This window comes from Sphaeramia orbicularis, chromosome 17 (genome assembly GCF_902148855.1).
Source record: "Sphaeramia orbicularis chromosome 17, fSphaOr1.1, whole genome shotgun sequence".
NCBI classification, from domain to species: domain Eukaryota; kingdom Metazoa; phylum Chordata; class Actinopteri; order Kurtiformes; family Apogonidae; genus Sphaeramia; species Sphaeramia orbicularis.
In genome coordinates, this window is record NC_043973.1 from 33,097,226 (window position 1) to 33,120,560 (window position 23,335).

Consider the following 23,335-nt stretch of genomic DNA (forward strand, 5'->3'; position numbering starts at 1 on the left):
TTTTTTTTTTTTTTTTTTATCTCCATGAACTAGGAAGATTATAACTGTTATTAATTATTTAAGGAGAAGGGGTGGGGTTTTGACATTCATAATCAAAATAAATACATCAGTCAATCAAATCAATCAAGTGAGTCATAACTAATATTAGACTATGTTAAAATAAGTAAGTAAGTAAATTTTATTTATAGAGCACTTTTCACACAGAGTCAAAAAGTGCTTTACAGTGCAAAGTACAAATAAACAGTACAAATAAAACTACAATTAAAATACCATTAAAAACATAATAAAATACCATTTAAAATACAATTAAAATATAATAAATAGTGTAATAAAATAAAAATAATGAATAATAAAAAAATAAATAAATAAATATAATAAAATGTGAGAAAACATCCGATTAACAGCATTAAAAATGTTTTTTACGTCATTGTTTTCATATCACTTTCTGATATTGGGTTTAAATACATGTTTCTGTGCTTCAAGAATAAAATGCATGGTGTAGCCAAGTGGACATTTTTGTAAATCCATAAAAAAAAAAACCTCAAATGTTTTTTTCATGTCTAATGCGGAATAAAAAAACACTCAGAAAAGATCTCGACAAAGGTTCTAATAATTCATGCATGAAAGGGTTAAAAACAAACAAACAAACAAACACACATATTAAAGTAGTTTATTATGTACTTTCATACATTTGGGTTCCGGAGAAACAATAAATGTGTGTTTTAGATCCTGAGCTGAAAACATTCGGATCCTCTGCATTAAAGTAACTTGGAATTCTTCCACACCTGAGTCCTGACTCATTGTGGTCTTTCCTGCTTCAGTGGAGACCTTTGGTCAGGATCGGCAGGTCAGTAAACACGTCTATCAGCAGCGCTCAGTCAGGTCAACGTTATCTGCAAAAGATCAAAGCCAATTCTATTCAGTATGTGGTTTTTATGAAGGCAGTATCAGTTTTAGCTCAGTGTTGTTTCTTAGCCTTAAAAGAACCAAAAAGTTCAACACAACAGGTATCAAGGCTACTATTAAAATCCTTTCAACACTTTTTCAGACGTCCCTGCCCTTTTGAAATCCTATTTTCTAGCTAAAAACTGAAACTTTTTTGTCCTCATCAGCACCCATAACCACTAACTTCCCATCAAGTATTTGGTTGCGATATTTCCCAGTAAATGTTGCAGCACCCTGACCTCAGACATACCCAACTACAGCGGTGTTTGGACAGTGACAGGAGCAGAACAAACACACGCTGCATTTGGGGAGATTTGAAGGTTTTCTTTTGTGCAGAGTCACTCTGAAGCCAAACTCCTCAGCCTTCACTTACAGTCATGGCCAAAAGTTTGGCACTGACACAAATTTGGATTTCACAAGATTTGCTGCCTCCGTTTTTATGGATTTATTTCCTCCATAAGTTTCTGAGGTACACTGAAGAAGAACTATAAGCACCTAGTGAGTTTCAAAGACATAAGTTAATCACTTTTTTTTTTTTTTTAAACTTTAGTTATAGAACTTTTCAACATTTATAGAACTTTTCATTTCACAAGTTTAACATTTATAATTTCAAGCAATGTAGCAATGTATTCATAATACAAAGATTGACACTGGACATGATAAACAGACCGAACCCAAAGGAAACAAAAAAAAAAACAAACAAACAAAAAACAAACAAACAAAAAAGGCAATACAAACAAGACACACATAAAGACAGTCAAGACAGTGCCTTCTGGTACCGTTAAAGGAGGAAATTAAGAAAATAAATAAATAAATAAATGAACAAATGAACAAACAAACAAACAAACACATACATACATACATACATACATACATGCATACATACATACATACATACATACATACATACATAAATGAACGAATGAACGAATGAACAAACACATACATACATACATACATACATACATAAATGAACGAACAAACAAACAAACAAGCAAACACATTATATACATACATACATACATACATACATAAATGAACAAACAAACAAACAAACAAACAAACAAACACATACATACATACATAAATAAATAAAACAGGTTAATAACAATATAAATACCTACGATGTTTTTAAAGTTCCAGGCCAGGCTACATATTCACGCAGAGTAAAAGAGGCTCCCATATTTTGTCAAATTTATTGATAGAGTTATTTAGGGTGCACCTAATTTTTTCTAACTTTATATTAAGCATAAGTTAATCACATTTATAAACATTTTATGCAGTTTGTGTCTGTAAACTTTTGGCCATGACGCCACATTTGCGTGTTGATCTGTAGGTTTCTGTTGGTATGGTGCAAAATTTGATGAAATCTACTCGTTGGCCAAGTTTCCTGAGTCCTTTCCACATAAGTGACACACACTGAAGTTCCTTTACTTTAATACCAGAAAGTGCAAAGAAAATATTTCACAAATGAACATTCTCTCACAGTAATCAGACTTATTCAGAATGCACACTTCTGTGTTTTTACTGTTGTATATTTAGACTCACAAAGCAGTGTGTTAACAGTGATCACATTTAGCATCAAAAGGATGCAGTAATTTATCCAAAACTCTTCATATTTTGGATATTTTTGATGGTTGTGGCCTGGTATATGACGCCTTTCCAAAACTTGTCAGGTGGAATGTGACATTTAAGAATTTATACGTATGTGTGCAGTTTTTTAAGGCCTGCTTTTCCAGTGACCCCCAGTGGACATTTGAATGTTTCTCTATCCCATTGGTCAATACTGCAGCAAAAGAACAAACAAATCTGAATATTTCTCAGTATAATCAACATGAAATTTTTATTTATATAAAATTATAACTTATTATCTGTGAATTTTGCTTCTTGCTTCAGTCATGTCTGTCTTTTCAGCTTTGGTATAATACAGGGTGACCCAAAAAAATGGGAATTTTTGAGGTGCGTATCGGCAGACATGAGCAAGTGGCAGCACTGCAAGACAGTGACCTTGAGCAAGTAAACACACCCCCATTTTAGTAACCATGGATCAGTGGAACGGGCAACAGCGTGCGTTAGCCATAAAAATGTTTTATAAAAATAAAACGGTGATTTTTTCTTGTGGGGCTATCTCAAGAGTAAAGTGTACACGACTCGACCAAGAACTCTGGATGAGTTAAAACAGAGAATTCAGGATGAAATTCACAGTATCCCAGCTGAGATGTTGCAGCGGTCAAAGAGGAATCTCAACAGCAGATTTCAAGAATGCATTCATACAGGAGGACGCCATCTACAGGAAATAATTTTTTAAAAATGAAAATTCCATCATTGTTTCTTAAATGGCATGTTTTAAGGTTTCAATGACTATGAATAAAATATTTTCCTTCCATCACTCTTGGTTTTATTGGATTGTTAAAAAGTTCCCGTTTTTTTGTGTCACCCTGTACATTTTCTAGTGAATCAGACAAGGTTTTTTAGTTTTAAGAATATAACTGTAAACACTTCATCCTTAGCCCACACAGGCCCAGTGGTACTTTTGTGGCAGTTCTCAAATGGATTTTTCTCCATATTGAACCTTTCGTAAGTGTTTTATCACCATCCATTGTAATATTATCCGCTTAATTTTAAGTTTTGTCAGTGTAAATCATGTCTTTTCCTGTATGTAATTCACAGATCATGTAGATGTTCATGAAAGCTCAGAGAAAATTCAAAGGTTATTATATCAAATCAGAAAAAAACATTAAGAAAAAGTAACTTTTTCAGGAAAATTATCAGTGATCGAATATAAACCCAGTGTCATTGATCCAACTCTATGGGTTTTACTGGTGAATCAGTGTTGTAGAAGATGACGGTGTTTCCACGGTAACTACAGAGCCTCTGAATGTCCAAATGGGTCATATCTGATGACCATGAAAAGATGAGGAACTGTATTTTACACCAATTATTTACATATAATGATAGGATTAGTGGATCAATGGGTATTAAACAGTTTAGGTCAGTAGCTGCTTTTGGTGGATGGTGTGTGTTTGGATCTTTATGGGTTAAATTTAGCTCAGGTTCTGGTAGTTTACTTTATTGGTACCCATAGGAAAATTAGATCTGCAGTCTAAGAGTCGTAGCATCCATCATAGTTTGACAATATACATAAACGCAGAGAATAAACAGATTTACACAAGAATGTTGCAATTCAAAGAGCAAATAATTACAAAGGAAATAGGTTAAGAGAATAAAACCAGTCAAATAAGATCAGAGTAATACAGTAAGATAAAAATATAAAAACAGAAATATGCCTAAAAACATAAATAGACTTTTGTATAGGGGAAGTGATTTTACTGTTGGTTCTGTAGGCTACTTTTCAGCAGGCATTAGTACTGACCAACATTTTACATGCACCTTGTTGAGAGACCAACTGAAGGAAATTGATTTTCTTTTTACACCCTGGTTCGATGCTACAAAGTTTGTGTTTTTTGTTGCTGTTTTATTTTTATTTTTATTTATTTTATTTTATTTTTCTATTTCTTTATTTTATTTTACATGCTTGTTGGAATGATTAGGTCAGGTTACATGTGTATGTGGGGGTATATCCTTGATTTGGAAACATCTGTATTGAAAAAGGTAATTTTCCAAATGAAAAGGAATTTCTTTTCTTAACCCTTTCATGCATAAATTATGAGATTTTTTCCTGACTATTTTTATTCCTCCTTAGGCATGAAAAAAAAAATTGATTGAAATTTTTTTATGAACCTATTTTTCATGAAATTACAAAAATGTCCACTCAGCTGGACACCATGTGTTTCATTTTTGAAGCAACATACTGTCTGAAAACTATGAAATAAAAACATCTTTAATTCTGCTAGTCTGATATTTTCTCATATTTTAACATACTATAAGTTTTTACTTCTTCCTACTCCTTTTCGACCATGCAAAATTCAGACTTCTATGTGCTTGGAGATGGATTCTGTCCATTTGAATGTTTTATTTTGTTTTTATTTATTTATTTATTTTTTAAATTTTATTATTTATTTTTTTTTGCATGTTCGGAAAAAAAAAATACTATAATACTAGCTATTACACACGCAGATAATACGTAAAAAAACAACATGTTTTTGTTTTTTTTCTGTTTTTTTAAAAACTGTTAATTACAATCTTATAACCATTAGCAATTGATTTACACTCAGATATGTTTGTGCAGATCAGGTTTACCAAGAACAGGAAAGTTACAGTAATGGTTTGAATGTCAGTGTATGGGATGGTGCATAAGCGTCCACTGTGTTGGCTGATATGAAAGTAAAACAACAAATCCATGAATATACAAGAGAACAGCTGGAGAATAACTGTCCACTGTAGCGACCACTATGCATGAAAGGGTTAAAGTGAAATAAAATACAAATTAAAAAAAAAACATAAACTTGTGCAGTTTGGTGCAAAAATTCTAGATTCTGTCTCTTTTGTTTTTTTTAGCCAGTATGATTGTAGCCAGAACAAAGCTGTTATTGTACAGTATGTCCCCTTATCTGGAGTTGGTCGCTGAAGTAAAAAGTGTAATATTTACCTTTGAGACATAGTGGACTAGAGGTATAAAACACATTCCGCATAAAATGGAAGTACCTTAAACTGAGTAAAAAGTACTTTGTTCCACCACCACAGTACTTACATGTTTTAATGACATGATGGGTCAAACTAAAGTCTGTCAGCAGATGGAGTTCTAGAGCTACTGATCACACAAACCACACTGTAACTGAGGGTTAGAAACCAACTTTTACTCTGATGGTCACATTTATCACTGGTGTTCATTCCAAACCCTTTGACACAAAGATGGAAACCCCCCCCCTGCTGAAAATCCCCTCTCCCCTTTTATTGTTTCCTTCCAGGTTCAGAATAAAAGCCTCACAGGCGGAACAGGAAAGGCTGCTGCATTTCCTCTCACATTCTTACACAGATAAAGCCTTGTCCACCTGGTTTTTTGCAATAGTTCTCTGGACCCTGGACTCCATAAAGAGCGGTCCAGATCCCCTTCACCTTCTGTGCTTCAGTTTTCCTTCCACACCTCAAACACTCTGTGCTCTTGCCCTTTGCTCTCCACACAGAGCAGCCAAACCCTGTCGTTCACCAAACACATCTGTACTTACAGCTCTGTGGGGTTTATCAGTCAGCCTGTCTGATCTAACTGCACATGTGACACGTCTGTTAGCACCCATGGGACTGTTTAGGGACCCTGTTCCAGGACAGTCCATGGGCTCCATGTTGTGGCTCACATGGTTCTTTTTTCCACTTAAGAATTACACTACACTCTAAGAAATAAAATGTTGGAATTTGTTGGATTTAGTTAAAAATGTTATGCAACTTGTTCCACGAAACATGGCTATTTAAATGTAAAAAGATGTTGCAGTTAACTGCAAAGATAACCTACTAATAAATCCAAAGTAGCATTTTATTGTAAATTTAGTGACGGGAAGTCTGATTCTTTTAACTAACTCAATTCTTTCGGTTCATTCATCTGTTGTGAATCAATTCCAAGTCGATTAATTAATTTAAAAGAAACATCATGCATCGTTTCGTTGGTGCTATTTGCAGATGATTATTATTACTTCTTTACTATCATCAGTCAGCTTTTGGTAGAATCTTTGTTTTTGTATTAATTTATTCTGAAGTAATTCATATTTTGTGTTTTAAGGCTACGTTTTATTGTTGATGTATAGATAAATTTGTTATTTTTCTGCTGCCATTCTTGCACAAGGGATTTTTTTTTCTATCTTAATTAACCCTTTCATACATGAATTATGAGACCCTTAAGATTTTTTTCCTGAGTGTTTTTATTCCTCTTTAGGCATGAAAAAAACAATGCGATTGAATTTTTTTTGGGTAATGAACCTATTTTTCATGGAGTTACAAAAATGTCCACTCAGCTGGACACCATGCGTTTAGTTTTTGAAGCAAAAAAACATTGCATTTACTGACATACTGTGTGGAAACCATGAAATACAAACATTTTTAATGACACTAATCTGATGTCTTCTCACATTTTAACATACTCTAATACTAGTTTTTACTCATTTATAATATTATGCAACAAAAAAAAACAACTACTTTTTGTTAAAAAAAACAAAAAAAAAAAAAACCCTGATAATTACAGTCTAATGACAGTTAGCAATTGATTCACACTGAAACATGTTAGTGCAGATCAGGTTTATCAAGAACAGAAAAATTACAGTAATGGTATAAATGTCAGAGTATGGGATGATGCATGAGCGTCCACTGTGTTGGCTGATATGGAACTAAAACAACAAAATCCATGAATATACAAGAGAACACCTTTGAACAGCTGTCCACTGTAGTGACCACTATGCATGAAAGGGTTAATAATTTTTTCCTGGTTAAATAAAGGTTAAAAAGTATACATATATGTTATTATTAATAATAATTAGTAGAATTTACACCTTATTCATTGTCAGTGTGTTTTGGTTTGGTATCTCTGAAATATCACAGGGTAAGACGACAAAGCGCTGGTTCTGTGGTTGGGGATGGTAAAGTTGGATTTCACCGACAGAGAAAAGGTGAGGTGAGTTAATACTGACTTTTATTTCTGAAGTTCCATTAAACCCCTCTATAGCCAGTTTAGAGTGACTTTATCAAGATGCCTGTCTTTGGACTATGAGAGGAAGCAACGTAAGATGTTGATTTTATTTCTTTAATTATGTGTTGGCTCATGTGAATTCTGTATTTTACTCCATTTAATGTTTTTAACTTCTAAAAGACCCAAACAGCCACTAGAAACCAAATGTATCTACTGATGTAAAATGATTAATACCTGTTTATCCATTAATCCTATCAATCCATGTAAATAATTGGTGTAAAATACAGTTCGTCATCTTTTCATGGTCATCAGATATGACCCATTTGGATGTTCAGAGGCTCTGTAGTTACCGTGGAAACACCATCATCTTCTACAACAGGGGTGTCAAACTCATTTTAGTTCAGGGGCCATGTTCAGCCCAATTCAATCTCAAGCGGGCCAAACCAAAAAAATAATAGCATAAAAACCTATAAATAATGATGACTCCAAATTTTTCAGTGCAAAAAATAGCTTAAATAACTTAAATTCTGAAAATTTTTACATTTTACAAACTATCCAAAACAAAAAAAGATGTGAATAATCTAAAAAAAATTAAAAAAAAGAAATTTCTTAAGAAAAATCAGCACAATTTTATCAATATTAGGTCTCAACTTATGATTTATACATGTGCATTACAGATCAGCTCTACTAAGGCACAAAACAATTGTTAAAATTGCATTTATTTTTCTTTAGATATTTCAGGTTGTTCATATTTGTTCCGTTTATTGACATTTTATTGTTAAAGGATATCAGAATTTAATGTTCTTTGCAATAAATCAAAGAGAATAAATTGGTGTTGCCATTATTTATAGGAATAATGTCTTTTTTTTCACATTAAAGAAGAAAATTTGGAGTGATTATTTCTAGGTTATTATGCTATTATTTTCGAGTTTGATGCCCTTGACTGTTAATATCTTCAGGGTAGTTTTTGCACTTTGTAAATTCATCCCGCGGGCCGGTTTGGAACCTTTGGTGGGCCGGTTTTGGCCCCCGGGCTACATGTTTGACACCTGTGTTCTACAACATTGATTCACCAGTAAAACCCATGGAGGTGGATCAATGACAGTGGATAGAGATGCTTGTTTTACAATCAGTTAATGATATATTTTGTTGAGAAAAGTCACTATTTCCCCAGTTTTCTCTGTTTTTGATATAAAACCCCTCAACTTTAATTCGAGCTTTTATGAACATCTGCATGATCAGTAAACTTGATTTTGGAAAATACCTGATTTTCATTGAAAAAATACAAAATACAGAGGATGATATAATAAGAAATAGTGAAAAATAATTGCAGAAAGGTTAAATATAGATGAAAAAGTCATTTAGGAACTGCCACAAAAGTATCACTGGGTCTTCACGGGTTAATATGTTTTATGTATTTTATTTACTATATTTTAAGTATTTTATGACTTTTAGGTATTTTATAATGTTGCTTATTCTTACTGAGCAGCGCCTTCGGCCTCTGTGGTTACTTTAAAGCACTCTGTAAAATAAAGATGGATTGGACTGGATTAGAAACCATGCAAACTCTACACAGTACTTTAATAAACTACAATATTTCCTAATTCTAACTAAATATTCAAGAAACAATTAAGTTTGAGTCTACTTTTCTTGACAAATGGATTTACCTATTCGGCTACACAGGGCTTGATTTCATTTTAAAAAGAAATTAAATAACTTTAAACCTACTAAAATTAATACAAATCATTTTATTGTCATTTTTTGAAATCAGTTCACATATTTTTAAGGTGTAAATAAACTCCACTGAGTGACCAGGCAGAGGAGTAGCCTAAGGACAGACTGTGGTTTCGACTTTACACTGCTGTTTTCACTTTAACACAGTGTTTACAATATAAACACATTAGTGTTGGTGCATTGTCTTCAGTCCCCTGGGTCATTCTGCTGCTAACCTCCTCCCACTGGTGGTTGGATACTGTTGGGTGTACTATGTTTATGTTAAATACTCTGTAAAATCTATACCCAACTTATATTATTAGTCAAAATATATTTATGCCTTGATATAAAATAGGAGTAAAAAATTGTTGGTAAACCCTGGCCTCCTCCAGTTTGATTCTGAGTGGATTTTTATTCAGAGATTAATTAGTTAATGGGTAAAGTTGATAATGATAAAAACTGTAAATCACAACTGCTGTGAATTTAGTCGGTGCTGATTTTAAGTAAGAGATGCAATCTAAAGTTAGTAACACATGTACAAACACAAATTTTACATGTATTATTGTATCAACAGAACGCTGTGGAAAAAGATGTGAAGTAATTAAATACAAATACTGTATCTGTCTTCTTAAGTACAGATATCTATAGCTAACTTCAGTGTCTTTTTAGTTCTACTTCTTACATTTAAATACAAATATCTGTTCTTTCTACTTACATTTTCAAAACAGCCCAGTTACTTTTCTTTAAACCCTCCGGTATCCGGGTGTGCTTTTTAGGCACACTTTGCACTTTGTGTTAAAAAACTTCATATTATTTTTCACAATTTAAATAAGGTTAGAATTCAAAAGTTGTTCATTTTTGCATGATCTTTAAAATTCTGGCCACCAACCAAAATATGCACATTGTAAACAACAGAAAATTAGCAGACTAGCATCTGTCTGCCAAGTGTGCCTAAAACGCACTATTTCTTCCATTAGAACCACTGTTTTTGATCTGAAAGCCATTAAGGCATAAATCCTGCTTTTACTGATATCTGGGCTTCATTTTAGAGGTGAGGGTCTAAATTAATTTATTAACGTTATTAATGTTGCTGTTAATCATTGACATATGCCAGGCTGCAAAAATCAAATAATATGTAATCCAACTTTTATGTAGTATTTTGAAAAAAACAAAACAAAACATATTTTGTGTTTTTTGCATCCAAAAAATGTAGTGACATCATGATGAAAAGAGATAATTTAAAGGGTTAAAAAAAATGTAAAATGAATGATTATTTGATCTGTATGATTAGGGCTGACCTTGATTTACAAAAATCAAATTAGAGCAGAAAATAAATCAACATATAATATTTAATAGTTTGATTTACAGGTGTGCATTTTACGCACGCTTGGTGACAGATGCTAGTATTTTTGAACATTTGACCTAGCGCCAAAAATAATAATGCAAATTAACCAATGTTGGAGTTAATCATTGACATATGCCAGGCTGCAAAATCAAATAATATGTGATCCACTTTTTATGTAGTATATTGAAAAAAAATAATTTTTTGTGTTTATGCATCAAAAAATGGTTTGTTTACATTACAAACACGGCATTTAAAGGGTTAAAAAAAATGTGACAATTATTCAGTATTTGGTATTTTTATTTATGGCTCAAGTTGATGAAATAGAAAAAAGTGTAAAAGAATTAAAAACAAACTGTATGAAATTTTTTTGACATTATTTCACAAGTGTGGCAAAAAGGCACACTTGGTGCTTAGTAAGGGTTTTACTGGATGGGACACTGGAGGGTTAATGCATTTTTGCCAAATTAATTGTTGTTACTGTAAAAGTGTTGTTTATTTCATGAGAATATGAGAACAGGAGAACTAATACAGAGATAGATAATGTTCAGTTCAGTTAACTTAGAGCAGAAACAGCTGATTCAAATGTAGAATCACTTTTTACTTTTACTCACTGAGAACATTTCAGAGCCACCCAGGACCAAAAGAATCACGGTGATCTGTCTCAACAATAAATTAACCCTGATTTTAATCGTTAACTTGTGGTAACTTCAATAGTGTTTTTATCTCAATACCTCCACCCCCAATGACACAAAGACCTAAATACATTCAATTCAGCTGATTAAATCACTCCATAATGATGAGGTGAACTGTACCAGGCATAGTATTTAAGACAACATTCCTTAACCCTTTCATGCATAAATTCTGAGAACATTAATGAATTTTTTTTTTTTCCTGAGTGTTTTTATTCCTCTTTAGGCATGAAAAAAAAGTATGAAACATTTTTATGAACCTATTTTTCATGGAGTTCCAAAAATATCCACTCAGTTGGACACAGCGCGTTTAATTTTAGAAGCAAAGTAACATGTATTTACTGAAATAGTGCCTGAAAACTATAGAATATAAACATGTTTAATGCTGCTAATCTGATGTTTTCTCACATTTTAACATACCTGCATGGAGATAGTATGCAAAAAAAAAAACAACCTTTTGTTTAAAAAAAAAAACAAAACAGTTAATTACAGTCTAATAACAACAATTAGCAATTTTTGTTTTACACTCAAACATGTTAGTGCAGATTAGATTTATCTAGAACAGCAAATTTACAGTAATGGTATGAATGTCAGTGTATGGGATGGTGCATAAGTGTCCACTGTGTTGGCTGATATGGAACTAAAACAACAAAATCCATAAATATACAAGAGAACACCTGTGAACAGCTGTCCACTGGAGTGACCACTATGCATGAAAGGGTTAAAAAATGGGATCTACCTTTTTGGGCCTCAGTTTTTGTCCCCTCTGTTAAATGCATCCTCGTTGTGTCTCACATGTATTTGCATCTAATGAATGGATGTAATGCTAATACTAGGTGTGAACAGGATCATCTACACTGGCATGTAAGGATGTAAACTGACTAAATGTGAGATAACTAAATGGTCACTGCTGGAGGGTGTGTGTGGATGAAGGGCTTAAGGCTGAGACTACATGGGTGTTGACAGAACAAGTCTAATTCAGTTTTAACCTTTAAAGACCCAGTGCTACTTTTGTGGCAGTTCCCAAATGATTTTTTTCTATATATTTAAAATTTCCTAAGAGATTTATCACCATTTTTTATAAAATAATCCTCTGTATTTTGCATTTTTCCAGTGAAAATCAGGTATTTTCTAATATTTAATGTACTGATCATATAGATGTTTGTAAAAACTCAGATTAAAGTTGAGGATTATTATATGTAAAACAGAGAAAACTACAGAAAATTGACGTTTTCAGTTCTATATTTCATTAACTGAACATAAAACAAATGTGTCCATCCACTGTCATTGATCCAACTCCATGGGTTTTACTGGTGAATCAATGTTGTTGAACACAGGTGTCAAACATGTGGCCCGGGGACCAAATCTGGCCCACCAAAGGGATGTCTTCTGGCCCCTGGGATGAATTTGTGAAATGCAGACATTACACTGAAGATATGAACAATCAAGGATGTTCAAATCATTTTAGGTCAATTCAATCTCAAGTGGGTCAGACCAGTAAAATACTATCATAATAATCTATAAATAATGAAAACTACATTTTTTTTCTCTTTGTTTTAGTGTAAAAAAAAAAAGTAAAATTACACAAAAATGTTTACATTTACAGACTAGCCTTTGGCAAAAAATGTGAATAACCTGAAACTTCTTAAGAGAAGTCTGTGGAATTGTACCAAATTCTGCCTCTTACTAAATGTTTTGTGTATTTGTAGATCCACTGTGATCTGTAAGTTGTGATGCACATGTATAAATGATAAACTAAGGCGTAATACTGTTCAAATTACACTTATTTTTCTTAAGAATTTTCAGGTTATTCAAATTTGTTCATGTTATGTTCAAGTACACTTCGTAGATGTAAACATTTTCATTACGGAATTTTACTTTTTTCACTCAAAAACATAGAGAAAACTTTGGAGTTGACATTATTTATTAGTTCTTATCCTATTATTTATATTATTTGACTGGTCCGGCCCACTTTAGATCATATTAGGTTGAATGCGGCCCCTGGACTAAAATGAATTTGACACCCCTGTTGTAGAAGATGAAGGTGTTTCCACGTTCACTACAGAGTCTCTGAACGTCCAAATGGGTCATATCTAATGACCATGAAAAAATGACAAAGTGTACTTTACACCAATTGTTTACATGTATCAATAGGATTAGTGGATTAGAAGTTATTAAACAGTTTAGATCAGTAGATGGTTTTGGTTGACAGTGGATGTGTGGGTCTTTATAGGCTAAATGCCATGTCAAATGAGTGCAAATCAAACAATTTGTGGATTATTACGTATTTATCTTTTTGGGCCGGTGCCTGAGGCTAACCATGAAAAGTAAAAGCTGTCATTGTATGGTAAAATGGTCCCTGTCGTTGTTGTACTCTCATGTTTTTGCATTCATTACTGCATTATTAGTGTGTATGTTGTGTTTTGCACTGTGGTGTAGTTTAATCAGCTGCAATTCATCATATTCATTATACGTTTGTCTCTCTCTCTCTGTTCTCTGAGGACCATGCATGTCTAAAAAGTCATAAGCTCACAAAAACAGTCCAATACTCAGCTTTGTTACAATATATTTTCCAACAGATTTAAGAGGGTTTTAAAGTTTATTTGGCTTGAGAAGAATATTTTTAATCGATAAACACTCCGACCTTCATTTATCACAAACATTAAAAAATCTGCATACGTTTAACCGGACAGGAACAGGATAAAACACTGCGATCTGCAAAGTGACTAAAGCTGTCAAACAAATGTAGAGTAGAAACTTTAATATTTGCCTTTGAGATGAAGTAGAGATGACATATAAAGATGTATAAAATGAAAATATATTAGCATAAATGTATACTTAAGTAGCCTGCAGTTCCTGTATAAAAGTATTTAGATACACTCCACCACTGCATGCATGTGCTTGACATTAGATTCAGTCACAAGATGTAGTCTCACCCACATCTTTTTAATGACTGGACAGTTTTCCAAATGTTACATAAACACTCCAAATTTAATAGATTTTCATGCCTGTTGAAAGCATGTATTGTTTGCAGATTTCCACTGTGGATACAGTTGTGTGAGTTTATGACAAACATTTTTTTTTTCCAGGGAGAAAAGTAAGAAACTAGCAATTTACAATCGAGGAAATTATTGCAGCAAGCTTGTAATACAAAATGTTCTATCTTTTTTTTTTTTTTTTCTTTTTTTACTCTAGTCCATTTTCTTTTCATAGATAAGAATCACTGTGAGGGATAATGTATAATTCAACTGAATAAAGAGTATTTAAAGAGTGTCTTTAACAGAAAAGCCACACTAGCATTTCCAAATGTTACATAAACACTCCAAATTTAATAGATTTTCATGCCTGCTGAAAGCATGTATTGCGTGCAGATTCCCAGTGTGGATACAGTTGTGTGAGTTTATGACAATCAAACTTTTTTTTTCAGAGAGAAAAGTAAGAAACTAGCAATTTACATTAAAGGAAATTATTGCAGGAAGCTTGTAATACAAAATGTTCTATCTATCTATCTATCTATCTATCTATCTATCTATCTATCTATCTATCTATCTATCTTTTTTTTTACTCTCATCCATTTTCTTTTCATAGATAAGAATCACTATGAAGGATAATGTATAATTCAACTGAATAAAGAGTATTTAAAGAGTGTCTTTAACAGAAAAGCCACAGTAGCATTTCCAAATGTTACATAAAGACTTCAAATTTAATAGATTTTCATGCCTGTTGAAAGCATGTATTGTGTGCAGATTCCCAGTGTGGATACAGTTGTGTGAGTTTATGACAATCAAACTTTTTTTTCAGAGAGAAAAGTAAGAAACTAGCAATTTACATTCAAGGAAATTATTGCAGGAAGCTTGTAATACAAAATGTTCTATCTATCTATCTATCTATCTATCTATCTATCTATCTATCTATCTATCTATCTATCTATCTATCTATCTATCTATCTATCTATCTATCTATCTATCTTTTTTTTTTTTTTTTTTTTTTTTTTTTAACTCTAGTGCATTTCCTTTTCATAGATAAGAATCACTGAGGGGTAATGCATAATTGAACTGAATAAAGAGTATTTCCAGAGTGTCTTGAACAGAAAAGCCACAGTATCATGGGAGCAGGGGGAGGGGTCCCAGTGATGCCAGGGAATCTACCATCTTGCCACGTTCCAGAGGACAGAGGGGGCGGGGCAAAGATAAGACTATCCACACAGTTGAATAAGCTCAACGCCTCTCAAATCCCATTGGTCCTAATTTTCAAACACCCCGCCTTCTTCAGTAAACCGGGTCTGTTACTAGCTGAGAGAGCTATCAGTCAACAAAAGTGGGCTTGGCGTCTTTGGCCCTGAGTTTTTTTATGAGGCAGGAGGTGAAATTTTGATTTCTCTTTACTCCTAGAATACAGCCCCGGGCCGCTTCACTCCTTCTTCTACATTGCTTTCAGACTCCAGAGTCACGCCATGGCTTCAAGGAAAACCGTGAAAGTGCACGTCAAACCCAAAGGTACATTGCTATTTTTCTATTTTTCCACTAAATGGTGGGTTGCAGTGATGCGTTACAGCATTCAGATTTCACTGTCAGCAACCAAGGCCTTTCACAGTTAATCGGTTGTCAAGCTGTCAGATAATTATTTCTCTCACGGCCGCAGCTACCGTTATTTGACTTGGCTAAAAACGTAGAAATTACTGTATTATAACACAACCCTGTGCTTATTACTGTTTTAAAGACGCAGGAGTCAACGCTGTGTAGGCAAAGCTACTATCGTCGCCATAAATTGCTAGCTTACTTTTCAGGTTATTCCACATAGCAACACATAGCAACGGTGCGCGTGTGCCCATTACCCATAACCCCACACACGGAGCTGTTGTTTGCTAACTATAACCGGACTCGTCGCACCTCGGTCGGCTGTACACCAGCTGTTTATCCGGTAACAGAACCGGTCGACCATGGCGACTCTAACCCCTGGGATTAAAGTCGCACGCTAGAGATACCGCTAGCTTCCTGTCGTGTGGGTTTATAGCCGCTACACTGTCAGGCCCACGGACAAATACAGGCCTAGTGTTGCCGTTTTTCCTTGAGACTCCTCGCTGGAGGAGTGTGTACCCTGGAGCAGAACCCACCGCCCCCCTGTTTGGCCCAGTCATTCTTCCAAATGCTCACGTGTCAATATGGGGATCCGTGGGTGGGGCTATACGTGGCCCCCCGGGGGTCCCTCACTGCACCCGGACCCTATAGGACCCATCTAGAGGTCTGTGGATGGAGCGTCGACGATCCAAACACCCTGCTCTGCTGCATACATATTTGATTACGTGGCTTAAATATAACAAACATAGTCAACGTGTAAAAGTGCTTTGTTATTTTTATTTTTTTTTTTTTTTTTTACGAAAATAGTCCCCACGTTGGGTTAATCTGAAAGCTATTATTCTGTGCGTTATTGCATAAAAACTTGCGCTCTAAAACACAATGCATGTAACTTGGATATTCTCTAAAGGTGCTTAAACGTGGATAGGGAAAGCAGTGAAAGCCTTTAACCCCCACGCTGACACGTGGCTGTGGGTAGACCAGTAGCAGTCCATGTTATAGGCCTATATGTTGACGTGAACTACGAGCCAAGTGTGTGTACAGATTTGGGTACACCTTGTCCTCCAGCTGTTGCATGAAAACAAAACTGCATCTATTGTAATTTTTAGACTATGAATTGAGATTAACAGCAGCAGAATGTAAAGCAGATGAATAATTTCTAGCAAAAATCTATTGTATAGAGCAGCTGTCGTTGACGTCGTGGAGTCTTTGCAAATGAATGAATGGAGAGCGAGAGAGGGTGGGCTCACAAAAACAAAGTATCGCATCTTAAAATTCTGCACCGTGTGCCTCATATCATATTGGCGACTGAAATATTCATGCATAATATCCTGTTACAGCTGATCAAAGGGCATTTTTGGCGGTTAAAAAGGACCAGAGAACAAAATGTACAGTTTTTGTAGTCTTGTTTCTGACCCCGCCCCCTAGATTGCTTATGCATGCATGCGGTTCAGCAGTTGTTCAGTCTGAGCTGACGATTACCATGAAACAAAGGGTTACATGGATAAACAGACACTGCGTACAGAATAAACAAAGGCTCAAGATCATATAGATATATTTAACAATAAAGCCTGCATTCATTTGATCATTTGTATTTGCAGTACTGGGGGAAGCACCCCAGATTTCAGAGAGTAAAACCAGCAATGTCACATTGTGGAAATACTCTGGTAGAAGTAAAAGTTAAACATGAGTAAATACTAAGGTATTGGCAGCATAGTATATACATATCACTGGATTATAAAACTGACTTTCTGGTGAAAAATCAGAGTGGAATTATTGTAGGTTTGAGTTTACTTGTGTGGTTATTTAGAAAAATGCACAAATGAATATGTTTTTATGCAACTGAAAAATACAAACATTACAAATAGAATAGCATTCATTTTGTGTTTTTTACACAGTAGCTCTCTTCTTAGTGTCACTGAATCCAAAATATCTGGACCTTTAAATTACAGCCTTTTGTGATTATGTAATCACAGAGGCTGACCCTGTGATTTGACTAATTGTGCAGCTGAATTATCCATTTGTTGACTCTTTTTTTTTTTTTTTTAATGACAAACCTATAATTGTGAAGGTAGTGAGTGTTCAAGGACATTTTATTGCCATTTCTGCATCAATTTTGAATAAATAAATGGCAACTTGATATCTCACAAACAAATTTTGTATCAATCATGTGTTGTTGAAAAAAGCCAGAAAATATTCAAATATTAGTAACTGGAATTGGAAAACTAGTACTTCTCAAATTTAATCAAATTTTAAGTATTATGAAAATACTTCAAAATTCATGTGATAGTTGACATCTAATCAGTTAAATAGTCAATGCAGCTGAAAGTATAATTCTTGCCTCTTAGATGTGGTGCATTATGCTTGTGTGAAGTTACATAAAATAGAAATACTCAAGTGAAATAAGCACCTCAAATTTGTACTTGTGTACGGTTCTTGTGTAAAAGTTACAACCCACCCATTATCATTTACAATGATAGAAAAGTTACTTCCTAGACACTGTGTAACAGGCTCCCAGCTGGATCCTGACAGCTTAGAAGTGCAGCCAAATAGGTCACATGTACAGTTGCTTAGTAATACACTGTGCAGCTTGTCGGACAGATTGTTCAACATATGACTGAGCATCCTTTTATGCAACAGATGTTAGGAGTCCTCTCACACCTGTACAGAACTCTGAACTGTTCATCAGTCAGGAGGTCATAGTTTCTAGAGGTCGACCAATATGGGTTTTTCTTAGGCTAATGCTGATTTAAAAAAAAAAAAATGTCAGCTGATGGCTGATATCTACAGCTGATTTTTGAGGCCGATATTTAAGACCAATTTATTTATTTATTTATTTATTTTAAAGCACACTGACCATAAAATACGATTGAAACACTCAGATAATTAAGATTTTTATGTAGCAATATAAATAAAATTATTAATACACGTACACATAGTACTCTTAGCATTTATTGAACTTCAAGATCAGGTGCTTTATCAAGTATCTTATAACATTTTTACTAATGATCAAATATCAGCTTTCCCCAAAAAAATAAAGGCCAGTATTGGAGGAAAAAAAGCAATATATCAGCCAGCTGATATGTTGGTCCACCTCTAATGGCTTCCTCCCAGTAGAAGTTTTTGCACTAAATTGCATGTGCACTTTGTCTTTATTTACATTACATCATAGGATAAAAATGGCATCAACTAATCAAATATTGACACTGGATGTTGCAGTTCCGCCTTAAAGAAGAGTGTAAACGGCTAATTCTGTATCAGGTGTATCATGCTTGTACTATAATTGTTTCTCTGTTCAAACCAACTGATTATCAAAATTGTTGATCAGTCATTTAATAGTTGACAATTACCTCTACATACTGTACACCTGTGTATCTCTATATATAATAAAATATACACACATAACATTGTAGTTTAAGGAGAAAAAAGTAATAAATGCCACACCATCAAAATGGTAACCTCTATTAATAGAATGAAAACAATCGGGTGAAATTGTAGAAAGTCATGTAATGATTAGCTTTTGAGGTCAGCTACTAGTAGATTTTTTTTAAGAGTTTATAACTCCAGTTAAGAGAAGGACAAAACCAATAGCAATAAATTGGCCTATATCAGTAATTTGTAAAATGCCATGATGGGACTAATTAATCAAATCTTTTTTTTAACATGTACTACTATTATCTTGACGTTTACATGATGTATCTGTTACTTGTTAGCCATATCTATTTGTGTTTGCTTTTCCATTTATATCTTTTGTTGTTCTCACTTCTCCATATCTATCATTTCAATCCTCCAGGCCTCCTCCCCCTCTTCTTCCTCCTCTTCCTCCTCCTCTTCTCTCCAAAGGGCTGAGTGTTGCAGAGCACAAAGGGTAACAGCCTTGTCTGTTCCTCTGGGACTGATGTGTGATGCAGTGTTTTTTGCACTTGCAGGTTGTCTTCACTGTGTAAACGGAAACCCTGATGTTGAAAAAATGTCACGTGGCCTTGCATGATGGTGTGTGTGTGTGTGTTTGGGTCACGGATGTTTGGGTTGGTTTCTGAATCATAAAAATGTTTTAACTTCTGGTCATCATAGAATATTGCTAATGCTAATATTTGAGTGATTGTTTTAACTTCAGACAGGATGTTAGAATCCCTAAGAATAACACATCTAAAAATATATTTGAGATGTTCATAGTGCAGGATTCTGAAAAAAGTACAGAGGATTTCTCCAACTGGTCATGGTAGCTGATGTCTTTGTTTGTTAAGCATGCTTCGTTTGGCCTGATTGAACAATGTGAAATGAGCTATGCTGAGACTGGTTAGACTGGTTTCAATCCTGCCGTAAAGAAATCTTGACAATACGCCATCTGTCATCTGTACACAGCGTTGAGGACCTCCTTCAGTAAAGCTGTCATTAAATTTAGGTGCATTTGACTTCAGCCCTGGGGCTAGAATCTACTGTCATGTTGTCATGTCTAATTTTATTTTACAGTAGCAGTATGTTACATGTCAACAAATATTGGATTTTAAAGGCTGATATAATAATGACAAATTGTACCAGGAAAAGCTGATAATCATTGAATCACCTAATATCTTACCCCCTTTCCTAATAAAAAAAAAACATCTATGCATTGCTATATTACCCTGTAAGTAAAGGGTAAACGTTTAACTGTACAGTCACTTGGTAAGCTACTGGGCAGCCTGCAGAAGTCTGGTAAGCAGGAAGCCTATTTTTACACAGTTGATACTACAAGTTTATTAAGCATTTAATCTTTTTTTTTTTTTTTTTTTTTTTTTTTTTTTTAAACAAAAGCTCAAAGACAAAAAGGAGTGCACCCTTGTTAGACTACAGTTGAACACCATGGTAGTTCTAACACCGTATTACTATAAACCTGATTCTTCAGTAGTGTAAAGCTGTGCATAAATCTACTTTCCTGCAGTGGAGGTACAGTATATTTGGATCAGCTTGTTGGTACTTCAGCAGGCCTGTGCTATAATGCAATTAGCTTAACACCAGCTCAACAAACAGCAGCGTTTGTTAATACTGGTGACTTTCTGGGGATTTCTCAGAACAAAGCCAGGCATGGGATTTGTTTCCTGCTGTTTTTGTCACAGACTCCATCACTGGAATGTACTGTGCACCATCACAGATCCTGGCGCCATGAGGCTGAATCAGCCAGGTCCACATTCAACACAGTACAGTAGGACAGGACTGTCCAGTTACATGTGGATTAGAGATGACACAATTCCTCAAAAAAGTCAATTACTAAAAGCATGGAAGCTTTGCTTAATCCATATAACTACATATGAGTTTCTTTTTTACACAAGATGAAATTGTATATGTGGACTTGTTCTAACCTTGCTGTCCACTTATTTGCCTCCTTCACAAAGCCTGTAAAGTTATAGTAAAAGCTTACATTCTGCCTGTTGGGTTCAAACCTATTTTTATCATTATTATTATTATTATTATTATTATTATTATTATTATTATTATTATTATTAATGATGATGTCTAATCCTGAAATCTGGTCAGTCCCAGGCTGATGATGACAATAACAATTTTTAATACTAAATGATAAAAAAAATGGCCAGAGCCCATTACAAACTTTGTTTACTGTTAAATGTATTGTTGCATACCACTAGCAGGCTAAACTCATGGTCTTCATAAAGTAGGTGAAGTTGAATGAGCCATTCCACAACTAGCAAGTGTACAAGATATTTCTACAACTACTTGGCAGCATACTGAACTTGACTTAGACTTATTGAAACCTAAAGTGAAAGGAGTCTGGCTGCAGTCAGATGCGGTGGCTGAGTTGTCAGTCATCAGACAGGAAGCCTTCAGTGCAACAGAAACAGGTCAGTATTACCACCAGTGAATGCCATCTTATTTTCCAAGGACAGTCAAAAAGTTGGCAATTAGCCATTGTTGATGTTCACTCAGTGGAGTGATGCATCCCTATTTTTTTTTTCCAAAAAGGAAACCAGCCAGTTGATTGGAGAGATATCTTGTTTTCCCCTTCTAATATTGCTATACTAAATGCCTTTTTTAGATTACCAAATCAGTAGAATACTCAATGTGTGTAGCAATCACTACATAGTGTGATACAGAGTGTGGATAAGTTATCTTGCTGAGCTGGTACACTCACAGCTGTTTCTCCTTATTTCTGTCTGGTTGCACTTTTCAAAGCAAATGTTTAAAAGTTGTTTGGGGTCAGAGGTGATTGTGTCGAAGGTCAGCGAATGTGTGCTGCTGAGCGGAATGCGCTTAATGGTATGAGGAGGTACAAACCCCCACATGAGCTCCATGTATGTATATGTGAGCTAGCATCTATGTTAAAAGTCCCTAAGGGAAGAGGTTGTGATTTTTAAAGAAGGCGGTGCATAGCAGCGCTTACATAAGACCTAAGAGGAGCTACTCAGCCTGAACAATGTGTACTGAATGTCAGAGTGAAGAGACTGAGCAGAGGGGGTTTTCCTTTTGTTTGGAAAAGAAGAGTCGACGTGTGTTTGTGTGTGCATGTGTGTGAATTTTGCATTGGTTATATGAGCATGGAGTCTACAGAACAGAGTGGTACGTTAATGCATGCTTATGTTTCTACACATGGTTTTCTGATGGTGTGCGTGGCAGAGTTGGCAGGCTGCTCTCTGGGCTAGCCTGTAAGTGAGGTGTGTCATATTAGCATGTGCTATTGTAGATTTTGACTGAGATTTGCATCAATACTGTGTGATATTTTGGATTTAACTTGGGCAAAAGGTTGTTCATTGCATGTTTATTAGAAGCAGCTATAATTAGACGCTGACTTTTATGTATTTAACTGGTGTGGAAAGTTTGCCCTCAAGATCTTCCCAACTTCTACTCTGCTTCTTTCAGAGGCAAGTATCACACTTTTTAGTCCTACATGCATCAGACAGGTTTGGTTATTTTTCAGACAATTTTTCCCCCTATCCTTGCCATCCAGAGAAAACCACGTCTCTCCACACTTGTGACAGACTGACAGATAAAGTGTTTCTTTTACAAGTTGAGTTGAACATTCTTTACCTCATTCTGATAAATAAACCCTTTGAAGATCCCCTTGGATAATATAGGAAGTGCATTGTCACATTGCTGAGCTCATGAAAACCTGACTATACAGAGATCCATGGTTCTCACAGGACAGCAGCACAACTTGAGGAGTATTTTCAGTGTGGTATTAGCCCTTTTACTTGAAGGATCTTAAGCCTTCTTTCACCACTGCAATTGAGGTGTTTATTGTTGTTTATGTAACATAAATGTCGCTTGTAAAGCATCAGGCTATTGACATTTTAGGAGGAGAAATAGCCCTAACGATGACATGAATGTACAGTATGAACCAGAATTTCTTGTTGAACTCTCACAAAACAGTACCAGCCCTGTGGCCACTTGGCTGTTACAAAAGGCAGCTGTGCAAGTCTCTAGTCCCTAACAGCAGGTTGATTTTTGCTGCACCTAAAAATATCCTGTATCCATAAACTTGATTCACACTTGTTGGATGAGGATT

General features: G+C 34.7%; 1 protein-coding gene across 2 annotated transcripts in view; it reads left to right on the plus strand.

The window, feature by feature from the left end:
• Positions 1-15,583: 15,583 nt before the first annotated feature.
• asph (aspartate beta-hydroxylase) overlaps positions 15,584-23,335 on the plus strand; it is a 34,097-nt gene continuing 26,345 nt past the window's right edge. Inside the window, exon 1 of one of the 2 annotated variants that reach the window (XM_030159641.1) lies at positions 15,584-15,759. In XM_030159641.1, the coding sequence (XP_030015501.1) occupies positions 15,717-15,759 (43 nt within the window). In that variant the 5' untranslated portion in view covers positions 15,584-15,716. Of the gene's footprint in view, positions 15,760-22,237; positions 22,390-23,335 lie in introns of those variants that run through there. The other variant, XM_030159642.1, reaches the window with a different exon arrangement.